The sequence below is a fragment of the Aquarana catesbeiana genome, linkage group LG01 (assembly GCF_042186555.1).
Source record: "Aquarana catesbeiana isolate 2022-GZ linkage group LG01, ASM4218655v1, whole genome shotgun sequence".
NCBI lineage: Eukaryota > Metazoa > Chordata > Amphibia > Anura > Ranidae > Aquarana > Aquarana catesbeiana.
The window spans coordinates 45440283-45452704 of record NC_133324.1 but is presented as its reverse complement, the minus strand read 5'-3'; the positions used below and the strand labels follow the sequence as shown (position 1 = coordinate 45452704).

General features: G+C 43.4%; 1 protein-coding gene across 1 annotated transcript in view; it reads left to right on the top strand.

Annotated features, from left to right (window-relative positions):
* The window catches only part of SMYD5 (SMYD family member 5), a 46130-nt gene that overhangs the window by 23274 nt on the left and 10434 nt on the right, over positions 1–12422 (top strand). Inside the window, exons 6-9 of the mRNA XM_073618161.1 lie at positions 1783–1887; positions 4154–4216; positions 5852–5922; positions 8985–9091. Of these exons, the coding sequence (XP_073474262.1) occupies positions 1783–1887; positions 4154–4216; positions 5852–5922; positions 8985–9091 (346 nt within the window). The remainder of the gene's footprint in view (positions 1–1782; positions 1888–4153; positions 4217–5851; positions 5923–8984; positions 9092–12422) is intronic.

Below are 12422 nucleotides of genomic sequence, written 5' to 3'. Positions count from 1 at the left end.
TGGAACTCTAACATACTACAGATCTTTCCCGACATCACAACCTCCGATCTATGATGGACGGAGTCTTCATTGTGGAATGTTTGGTTTTCAGTGATGAGAACGACAGCAGCTGCTTTTCATTGAGTGGCTCCTGGAGCTGCAGCTGATTGACCTCCCACCAGTAGGTGGCGGAGTTGTTCTGGGTCCACATGCTTCTACTGTCCCCCCCCCCCCCCCCATCATAACAGTTCCTCCTTTCTTCTTATTCCTTCTTCTTCCTTCTTCTTCCTTCTTCTTCTTTCATCTTTCTTCTTCTCTGTAATACTTTTTTGCAGCTTAAGGGAGAGCGGTTGCAGGGTGGTAAAACCGTGGCTTAATGCCGCCTCTTCAGCCGCTAGTGTAAATGAGCTTTAATGCGTCTAGAGCAGCGACAGTGAACCTCGGCACCCCAGATGTTTTTGAACTACATTTCCCGTGATGCTCATCTACACTGCAGCGTGCATTAGGATCATGGGAAATGTGGTTCAAAAACATCTGGGGTGCCAAGGTTCACTGTCGCTGCTCTAGGGCGAGGGGGGGGGGGGGGAGGGGGACTGCATGGGCTTTAATGCATATATGGGGACCTACACTATATTACCAAAAGTATTGGGACACACTCACACTTTAATGGCGTCTTAGTCCGTAGAGTTCAATATTGAGTTGGCCCACCCTTTGCCGCTATAACAGCTTCAACTCTTCTGGGAAGGTTGTCCACAAGGTTTAGGAGTGTGTCTATGGGAATGTTTGACCATTCTTCCAGAAGAGCATTTGTGAGGTCAGGCACTGATGTTGGATGAGAGAGCCTGGCTCGCAGTCTCCACTCTAATACATCCAAAAGGTGTTCTATTGGGTTGAGGTCAGGACTCTGTGCAGGCCAGTCAAGTTCCTCCACCCCAAACTCGCTCATCCATGTCTTTATGGACCTTGCTTTGTACACTGGTGCGCAGTCATGTTAGAACGGGAAGGGGCCATCCCCAAACTGTTCCCACAAAGTTGGGAGTGAAATGTCCAAAATGTCTTGGTATGCTGACGTCTTAAGAGTTTCCTTCACTGGAACTAAGAGGCCAAGTCCAACCCCTGAAAAACAACCCCACACCATAATCCCCCCTCCACCAAATGATTTGGACCAGGGCACAGAGCAAGGTCCATAAAGACATGGATGAGAGAGTTTGGGGTGGAGGAAATTGACTGATCTGCACAGAGTCCTGACCTCAACCCGATTAGAAGACCTTTGGGGTGAATTAGAGCAGAAACTGTGAGTCAGGCCTTCTCGTACAACATCAGTACCTGATCTCACAAATGCTCTTCTGGAAGAATGGTCAAACATTCCCATAGACACTCCTAACCTTGTGGACGGCCTTCCCAGAAGAGTTGAAGCTGTTATAGCTGCAAAGGGTGGACCAACTCAATACTGAACCCTACGGACTAAGACTGGGATGTCATTAAAGTTCATGTGCGTGTAAAGGCAGGTGTCCCAATACTTTTGGTAATATAGTCTGTCAGCATCATCTCTATCTCTCGTAAAGAGACCTTTTAACTCAAAAATGTCCTTTTGGTATTGCTTGTTCTCTACTGATTTATGGAGAATATGACTTCTAATGACGCTCCTCTTCCTCTTCTTCCTCTTCTTCCTCTTCTTCCTCTTCTTCCTCTTCTTCCTCTTCTTCCTCCTCCTCCTCCTCCTCCTCTTCCTCCTCTTCCTCCTCTTCCTCCTCCTCCTCCTCCTCCTCCTCCTCCTCCTCCTCCTCCTCCTCCTCTGTACAGGCGAAGGACAAGGACTGGTGGCTCCAACTTTTCACCCAGTTTTGCAACAAAACAGCCAATGAAGAGGAGGAGATCGTCCACAAGCTCCTGGGTGACAAGTTTAAGGTAAGTGGGAATTGTGGTAGATTCTTCGTGTCCCATTTTACTACCACTGACTGTACTGGGGGAGATTTACTAAAGGGAAATGCACTCACCGGCCACTTTATTAGGTACACCTGGTTCAATTGCTAATCAGCCAATCACATGGCAGCAGCTCAGTGCATTTAGATGTGGTGAAGACGACTTGCTGAAGTTCAAACCGAGAATGGGGAAGAAAGGGGATTTAAGTGACTTTGAATGTGACATGGTTGTTGGTACCAGACGGGATGGTCTCAGTATTCCAAAAACTGCTGATCTACTGGGATTTTCACACACAGCCATCTCTGGGGTTTACAGAGAATGGTCCGAAAAAGAGAAAATATCCAGCGAGCGGCACTTGTGTGGAGGAAAATGCCTTGTTGATGTCAGAGGTCAGAGGAGAATGAGAAGACTGGTTCCAGATGATAGAAAGGCAACAGTAACTCAAATAACCTCTCGTTACATCCACGGAATGTAGAATACCATCTCTGAATGCACAGCCCATCGAACCTTGAAGCAGATGGGCTACAGCAGCAGAAGACCACACTGAGTACCAATCCTGTCAGCTAACAGGAAATTGAGGCTACAATTGGCACAGGATCACCAAAATTGGACAACAGAAGTTAGGAAAAACATTACCTGGTCTGATGAGTCTGGATTTCAGCTCTGACATTCAGATGGTGGGGTCAGAATTTGGTGTAAACAACATGAAAGCATGGATCCATCCTGCCTTGTATCACCGGTCCAGGCCAGTGGTGTAATGGTGGAGGGGATATTTTCTTGGCACACTTTGTGGAACCAATTGAGCTTCGTTTAAACCTCACGACCTACCTGAGTATTGTTGCTGACCATGTCCATCCCTTTATGACTACAGTGTCCCCATCTTCTGATGGCTCCTTCCAGCAGGATAATGCTCCATGTCACAAAGCTCCAATCATCTCACCACTGGACAATGAGATCACTGTACTCCAATGTCCTCCACAGTCCCCACATCTCACCACTGGACAATGAGGTCACTGTACTCCACAGTCACCAGATCTCATCCAATAGAGCACCTTTGGGATGTGGTGGAATAGGAGATTCACGTCATGGATGTTCAGCCGACAAATCTGCAGCAACTGCATGATGCTATCATGTCACTATGGAACTAAATCTCTGAGGAACGTTTCCCACACCTTGTTGTATCTATACCACCAAAAATAAAGGCAAAAGGGGGTCCAACCCAATACTAGCAAGGTGTACCTAATAATAAAGTGTCCGCTGATTTGCCTTTAGTAAATAAGCCTCCCTGTGTCTACTATATCAGTGGTCCTGGCAGCATGTAAACCAACCCTACGGCTAAAATAAGCCCCGTGAGTCGGTGCACTCGGTAAGAAAAGGCTGCCAGAAAATCTATAATGTTTAGGGGTTTTAGGCACATTTTTATGTATTTAAAAAAAAAAAAAAAAAAAAATGTATTTTTCTTGTGTGAAGAGGGGAAACAATGACAAATATTTCAGTTGATGGCATGAAAAGGAGGAATGCAGAGATCAATACTTTTTCATATTAGTGTTTTTAATTCCTTTTATTATTATTAAAAGAGATAGAGATATTTGTTTTTATTAAAAATTGTATATCAATTTTATAATTTTTTTTAATATTATATATTTTATTATAAAAAAAAATTATAAAATGTAATATATTTATTTAAACAAGAGTCTCTCTCTCTATATATATATATATATATATATATATATATATATATATATATATATATATATATATATATATATATATATATATATATATATATATATACATACATACATACATACATACATACATACATACATACATACATACATACATACATACATAGAGAGATATATATATATATATCTATATCTCTCTTGTTTAAATTAATATATTACATTTTATATATAATTTATTTTATTTTTTATTTTTTTTTTTATAATAAAATATATAATATTAAAAAAAAATATATAAAATTGATCTCTTTTAATAATAAAGGAATTAAAAACACTAATATGAAAAAGTATTGATCTCTGCATTCCTCCTTTTCATGCCATCAACTGAAATATTTGTCATTGTTTCCCCTCTTCACACAAGAAACATTATTTTTTTTTTTTTTTTTAAATGAAAAATCTTGGTTATCCATTGTATGTAGTAGGAGGAAGGGAAGAGGTCATACGATATTTGCAGTGATATGTTTCGTCCTGTAAGTGATTGGCACATCTCCTTTTTCCTCACCCAGGGTCAATTGGATCAGCTGCGACGTCTCTTCACAGAAGCCCTGCATGAGGAGCGAGTGAGCCGGGTGAGAGGAGAGATCGAGTGTTCACATAAAGGAGTGTAGACACCGATTGTGTGTCTCGGGGTTGCCAGAATATTGACTCCTTAAGGGGGTCAGTTCACACCACATTTTTGGTATTAAATACGCATGGAAATTAGGTTACAGTGAAGGGGGGGGGGGGGGGGGGGTAGGAGGAAGTATTTGATCCCCTGCTGATTTTTGTAAATTTTCCCACTGACAAATGATCAGTCTATAATTTTTATTGGTAGGTTTATTATAACAGTGAGAGACAAAATAACAAAAAAGAAAGTTATAAATTGCTATAGTTATAAAACGAGCGTCACTTTAGCACTAACGCGGCCTCGGGCCCCAGTGTGAAAGGGGTCTTATTTTTTTTAATCAACCGTGGTGGTGGGGGGGGGGGTCTTTGGTGAGCGATCAGGGGTCTGCCTCTCCTCTGAGACAGAGAAAGGGACTGAGGACACAGGTTCCCCAATCCCTTTCTCTGCAGCCTCAGCTGCACTGCAGATGAATGGACAGGATAAAGAAGCTCCTCCTCCCCATTCATGAACTGAAGCACCGTACATAGAGGTTACAATGCTCGGTTATGAATGGACAGTCAGTGATCAGTGACACTGCATTTAGAGGAGGAAGGAGCCGGTAAATGACAGATTTACCGGCTCCTTCCTCCGCTCTTCATCCTGACAGATCTGGGGGGGGGCCAGAGGAGCCAAAGTTGGACACGGGGACAGTCGGGGTTGATGGGGGGGGGGGGGGGGGCAGTTACAAGCACCCATCTCCCTGTATCTTTCAATAAAGCAGCTAACAGCCACAGGAGGGAGAGGAGGAGAATCGTCTGTCAGCTGCTTTATTGAAATACTATACAGGGGAGATCGGTGCTTGTAACGGCCCCCACCGCCGCACCGATCGTCTGTGAGGCTGCCCGGCCCCTGATACACTGAGGACGCCTGACCCGATAGAACAGGTATCGGATAAAGCACCGGAGCATTTGCACAAGTACTGATACTCTTATCGGTGCAACCCTAGTAAACGGGACAAATGGAGAGGGTGAATCCCCCTGACAGGGGTTTTAATTCCCCCCCCCCCCCCCTCCACTCTATCCAAAAAAAAAAAAAAAATTTGCCTTTTAGTTATTTAACTAAACAAGCTGAAGTTAGAAGCTGATTGGCTACCAAGCACAGCTGCACCACATTTTACACTCCAGTTTTAAATCAACCCTCGTATGTGCCTTCATGTACACGACAGTTGCTTCTGCAGTAGTCTGGTGTCTGTCCATCCCCCGGCTCTGCTTTTGATCACCTAATTTTTGTTGCTACAAAGCTGTGGGACTGATGTATACCATAGTGGTGGGTCTGTCTGTGTGGGACTGCTTTAGGACCTGTCCATGGACTTGCCAGTGACATAGGTTTGAGATCCTTAGGAGACCGCCCAGAATTTGACAGTTGCAGCTGACCCTCTGACCGCCTTCAATCATATGTTGCTTCCCTGTAGACTTGCTGTGTTTATGAATGCAAAATCCTTTTTAAAAGCAAACAGAATTCCGGAGGCACAGGCCCCAATACTTGTATGCAGCCAGTTTTATTTATTTATTTATTTTTTAATTTGCTTCTCTTTCTGTGCTTTTTCTTTTTCGTTCAGTGGTTTGCACCAGAAGGCTTCCGATCGTTATTTGCTCTTGTAGGAACAAACGGCCAGGGGATCGGCACAAGGTGAGCCAGCATTTCCTAGGATGTAAGGAATAGGCTATCTCCATGATTGAGCCCCAGGGGGGTGGGGCAGGGACGAAACATGCTGGGGAGGGACGAAACATGCTGGGGAGGGACGAAACATGCTGGGGATGTGGCCTGGATGGATTGAGCTGAGACTGCTTTTACCTGCTAACTACTCAGGGCTGGGCGAGGTGCTGCAGCTGGGCTAGCTCTTCTTATTTTTTGCAAAAGGCTGAGGAATAATAATCTGGATTGTTCAGAAGGTATGCACCCAATGTCATGTTTTAGAATGAGGTCTCCAAACTATGGCCCTCCAGTTGTTCAGGAACTACAATTCCCATCATGCCTAGTCCATGTCTGTGAATGCCAGTTTTACAATGCCTCGTGGGATGTGTAGTTTCGCAACAGCTACAGGGCCGTAGTTTGAGGATTCCTATTAGTGGAATCGAGTTCAGGGTAACCCAGGGACTTTTCGGGTCTCTTGTGGACTCCAGTGGTGTGAGATCCACTATCTGGGTCCCTGGATCGGTTTCTGGTCTCCTGGAGGTTTTCCCCAATCCTTTTTGCTGCATTCAGCATGATAAAAAATGAATCAACAGACCAGGAACGGTGGAGAGCTCACCAGTGGAGTCCCCATGAGATATAAAGAGGGGGCTTTGAAATGGCTATGGGTGGACTGGTCATGGAAAGCTGTACTCTGGGCACCAGAATTTTAATATATTCAAATGTGTTTTTTTTTTTTTTTCCCTTCACCTATTCAGATAACACAGCCTCACCATTCTGCCCTAGCAGAGGCAGTTTTGAGAATGGGCAAATTGCGCGCACACACAGAAGTAGAAGCACAGCACCGGTGGGGTGGAGGTACAAGCTCTACTAGGACACAGAACCATCTTGTGATTTGCACACGGGACACTTGCCTCTGCTCCTGTGTGTTGAGGTGTAAAATACCTGGGGCTGCTGAGCACCTCAAAAGCCACACAATGGGGGGTTGATTTACTAAAACTGGAGAGTACAAAATCCAGTGCAGCTCTGCGTGGTAGCCAATCGGCTTCTAATGTCAGCTTGTTCAAGTAAGCTTTGTCAAAAAAAAAACCTGAAAGCTGATTGGTTTCTCTGCAGAGCTGCACCAGATTTTGCACACTCCAGTTTTTAGTAAATCAACCTCGAGTGTGTGTGTGTGTGTGTGTGTGTATATATATATATCTATATCTATCTCTCCACTGTGTGGTGTGAAGGGGTTCTAGCTGAGCCTAGATAATCTGGTATGGATAGGGCATAGGATCAACAGATCAACATCTGCAATAGGAGTAAGGCAAGTACAGTGGGAAGTGTGTGGTGTTGTGTGTTTTTTATTTTTGTTCCATGGGTTTGTTGCACCCCCCCCCCCCCCCCCCAACCTGGATGATCAGCAGGCCCAGGAAACAGTGGCGGCTGGTTCCTGGGCCTGCTGGGGGGGGGGGGGGGGGCTTATGTGTAAACAAACTGAAAAATACTGAACACACCCCCCCCCCAATCAATTACAGCCACTTGTGCCCGTCAGTTGCAGCCACTATGAACCCCCCCCCCCCCCCCCCCCCCCAAACTTGCCGGCCTCTGGCAGGGCATCCCCCCCTGCTCTGCCAGACCCCCCTGACACTTACCGGGCAGCAGCTCCTCTTAAGCGCCAGGCATCCATCCAGTAGGGTGTTGTGTGTTTTTTTTTTTTTTTTTTACCAGTTTAGAGTTAGAGGTCTAGTACTAGAGTTGTTTAAATATGCGGGCGCAAATTGCGTGTGCGTTCACTTCTGTGCACGAGCACACAGACGGGGGCGCTTAAAAATTTTTATTTAACCACTTGCGGTCCGGGCCATAGCCGAAGGACGGCCACCGTTGCGGGCCGAGTAAGGGGCCGATCCCAGCCCCTTACCATGTGACCAGCTGTCAGCCAATGACAGCTGATCACATGATGTAAACAAAAGCTCGGTAATTCTTTCTTCTTCTTTCTTCTTTCTTCTTTCTTCTTTCTTCTTCCTCCTTCTTCTTTCTTCTTCCTCCTTCTTCTTTCTTCTTCTTTCTTCTTCTTTCTTCTTCTTTCTTCTTCTTTCTTCTTCTTTCTTCTTTTTTCTTCTTCTTTCTTTCTTCTTTCTTCTTCTTTCTTCTTCTTCTTTTTCTTTTTCTTTCTTCTTTTTCCCCGAAGAGGAAGGAGGCACATCTGCCTCATCTGTGCCCATCACTGCCACCCATGAAGGAGAACAATTACCAGTTTGCAAAATATAAATTTTTATTATTATTATTTTTTTTTTTAATTTGGTCTTTTTCATTTTTTGTTAACAAAAAATAAAAACCAGAGGTGATTAAATACCACCAAAAGAAAGCTCTATTTGTGGGAAAAAAATGATAAAAATTTCATTTGTGTACAATGTTGTATGACTGCGCAATTGTCATTCAAAGTGCGTCATCGCTGAAAGCTGAAGATTGGTCTGGACAGGAGGGGGGTTTACGTGCCCTGTAAACAAGTGATTAATTTACTTTTTTATTCTTATTATTTTATTTATTTATTTTGGTCACTTTTATTCCTATTACTAGGAATGTAAACATCCCTTGTAATGGGAATGGTGCGTGACAGGTCCTCTTTATGGAGAGATGTGGAGTCTGGCACTGATGGGCACTGGGTGTAATCAGTACTGCCTCATCAGAGAAGGAGAAAACGCACTTATTTACTAAGTTTTGTAACGGACACACACAAAAACAAAATTGTTTATAGTGAAAAAAAAAATAAAAACGCCAGAGGTGATCAAATACCACCAAAAGAAAGCTCCATCTGTGGGGGAAAAAAAATGATATAAAAATTTAGTTTGGGTACAGCGTCGCATGACCGCGCAATTGTCATTCAAAGTGTGATTGTGCTGAAAATTTGGTCTGGGCAGGAAGGTGTAGAAGTGCCCGGGTATTGAAGGGATTTAAAAGAAGGTGGCCATTGGAGTTTCCATCAAAGTGCCCCAGTCCTCTGACATTACCAAGAAATTCTCTGCTCCATTTGCCTTTCCAGTCGGTGAATACCCCGTCCTGTTCTCTCCTTGCAGCTCCCTGAGTCAGTGGGTTCATGCATGCGATGCTCTGGAGCTACCAGCCCGGGAGAGGGAACGTCTGGACACCCTGATAGATCAGCTCTACAAGGATATAGAAAAAGGTCAGTAACAGAGGAGCTGAAAGGTGTGTGTGTGTGTGTGTGTGTGTGTGTGTGTGTGTTTGTTTTTTTTTTTCCCTTTTTGATTTAATTAAGAGAATAAACCATGTGATTTAAAGGATAAGTTCACCTTTTCATTAGATAAATAAAAATCGCACTGATAAGATAATGTGAGCCAGCTTTCTCTTGGGCCCCTCCGTGGAAAGAGGAGACTCTAATTCAGGGGTAGGCAACCTGGGCACTCCAGATGTGGTGAAACTACAAATCCTATCATGTTCTCTGCCTCTAGGAGTCATGCCGGTCATTTTCAGGGTCTTGCAATGTTCTCCTGGGACTTTGTAGTTTTACCACAGCTGGAGGGCCGAGGTTGTCTACCCCCTGCTCTGATTGGTCAGCGTAGCCAAGCTGGCCAATCGCCACTTACGAACACCTGAAAGGAGAAACTACTTCCAAATATCCCGGCCACCCCTCTGGACCCTGCTGACACATAGCGGCTGTGATGCTACATACCGCCCAAGAGTTGAGTATCCATCATAATGCTGGGAATGGTTGTGATGCCCCCTGCTGCCGTGTACATTGTAATACACAGCCCTGGAGTGAGCGTTCATTATAAATGCTGGCATTGGTTGTGATTTGCCTATTTTGTAAACATTCTCACACTATGGAAGTGTCTTTCCTATAGAAGGAACTGTGGATGACATGGAGAGAGGACCTCCGAGAACACCATAGAGCCCTGACCCACCATAGAGACCAGCTGACTGGGTGATTAATAGACATGTGCAATTAGTTTAATTCCGAATTAGTTTAATAAATTTGGAAAATTCGGAATGAACGAATTAGTAAAATGTCCAAAATTCCAAAAATTTTCGTAAATTCGTTCATTCCGAATTTTCCAAATTCATTAAACTAATTCGGAATTAAACTAATTGCACATGTCTATCAATCACGCAGTCAGCTCGTCTCTATGGTGGATCAGGGCTCTATGGTGTTCTCGGAGGTCCTCTCTCCATGTCATCCACAGTTCCTTCTATAGGAAAGACACTCCCATAGTGTGAGAATGTTTACAAATCACAACCAATGCCAGCATTTATGATGAACGCTCACTCTAGGGGGCATCACAACCATTGTATTGTGTAGTACAGTGTACACGGCAGCAGGGGGCATCACAACCATTGTATTGTGTAGTACAGTGTACACGGCAGCAGGGGGCATCACAACCATTGCCAGCATTGTGATGGATACTCAACTCTTGGGCTGTATGTCGCATCACGGCCGCTATGTGAGATTTTGAAAATTCGGAAATTGGAAAATCTGAAAATTCAAACTCGAATGTGAAAAAACTAACCAAGAACTATTAAATTATAGGTATTGGAATTTCCTTTCAAATTTGGCTGTTGGTGAACGTAACAAATATGAATTTATCCAAAGTTACGAAATAACGAATGCCGCATCTAAAAAAATAGAACGTAGCGATCTAATAATAATAATAATAATAAAAAAAACCTATTTATTATTAATTTTGTTCCATTCCATTTGTTTAGATGCGGCATTCATTATTTCGGATAATTCGTAACTTCAGATAAATTTGTATTTGCTACATTCACAAACAGTCAAATTTGAAAGGAAATTCCAATACCTATAATTTTAATAGTTTAGTTATTATTAGTTTGAATTTTTACTGATGGGTTTTTTTTTTTTTTTTTTTGTGTGAAAAAAGCAAAAAAAAAAAAAATGAATGAAACGAAAACTAACACATTATTTTTTGCCGGTGCCTATGTCTAGTGATTAAACTGAGGACCCCTAGAGGAGAGTGGATAAAATTGCATCACCAGAATTGTAATATTGCATGCTTACCCTAAGCCAAACCCTCCAGCTGTTGTGAAACTACAAGTCCCATCATGCCTCTGCCTGTGGGAGTTATGCTTGTAACTGTCAGCCTTGCTATGCCTCATGGGACTTGTAGTTCTGCAACAGCTGGAGGTCCGCCAGTTGGAGACCCCTGACCTAAGCTATATAAAGGTGAGAGGCTAGTGAGCACATAGGTGACACCACAGTGGAAGAAAGGGAAGATTGTTCGTTTTATATGGACTTTCACAGCTATTGGTGAAGGGATATACCACCATTGTATACAAAACAGGATCAGTTTTTTTTTCATTGTAACAGACACTCTGGGGGTTATTTACTAAAGGCAAATCCACTTTGCACTACAAGTGCAAAGTGCACTTGAAATTGCACTGAAAGTGCACTTGGAAGTGCAGCTGCTGTAGATCCGAGGGGGACATGCAAGGAAAATAAAAAACAGCATTTTAGCTTGCACATGATTGGATGATAAAATCAGCAGAGCTTCCCCTCAGATTTACAGCGACTGCACTTCCAAGTGCACTTTTAGTGCACTTTCAAGTGCACTTTGCACTTGTAGTGCAAAGTGGATTTGCCTTTCATAAATAGTGCACATTGATCACTCTTGAATACTAGATTGCATCATTTGCACTGTTATTGATTTTAGTTATTGCCAATTACCTTCTATATTTTTGTGATTTGCACGCTGTACAATTATTTATTTTAAAGAGGAGCTGCGGTCTGCTCACATAATTTTGTAATAAAAACATATTTGCCATTCTGAAGCTTCCCTCCAACCACTTTGCATATTATTTTATATATACTGTGATTTTGTACTTGCCAAATAAGCTGCAGAAATCTCCCTCCACTGAGTCTGGCTGCATCCATTTTAAGTGTTGGCAGCTGAAGCTGTTGCCTGTTCACTTCCTGTGACGGGAATGTCACTTCCGTTACAAAATCTGACGGGTTGCCAAATCTGATGAAACACCGGCAGCACGGGGCATCAGAGCCGTTGCATGCAGCAGAGTCCTGAAGGGTGGCCAGGATATATATATTATAACGTGTGTGCGTGTGTCTGATCTGTCTGTCTATCTATCTCTAAAAGGGGAAACAGGTACCCTATGAGGTGGTCAAAAGGAACCAATGAAGGGGGGAAAAAAAATGAAAGTGAGTGGGATGAAGTGGTGGAGCAGAGTGATCCTGTGTTTGGGGTACGAGTCTCCCTGACCCTGTTTCTTAGTACATGGAGCCACAATGTCTATAACCCAGCGTATCCTACTTATAACAAACTAGAAAAATCACAAACAGCAGGGGGGGAGAATTTGGGTGTATTAGCACCGGGTGGGAAGGGAAAATCGAAAAAAAAAAAAAAAAGGGTAGAAAACCTCTCCCTGGTGGAGCCTTCCACTGTGTGTGTCAAGGGAGGCCAAGCTGTCCCTGTGATATGGGGACAATTGGAGTGCATCTCCTACATACTGATGTGGTGGAGTCCAAT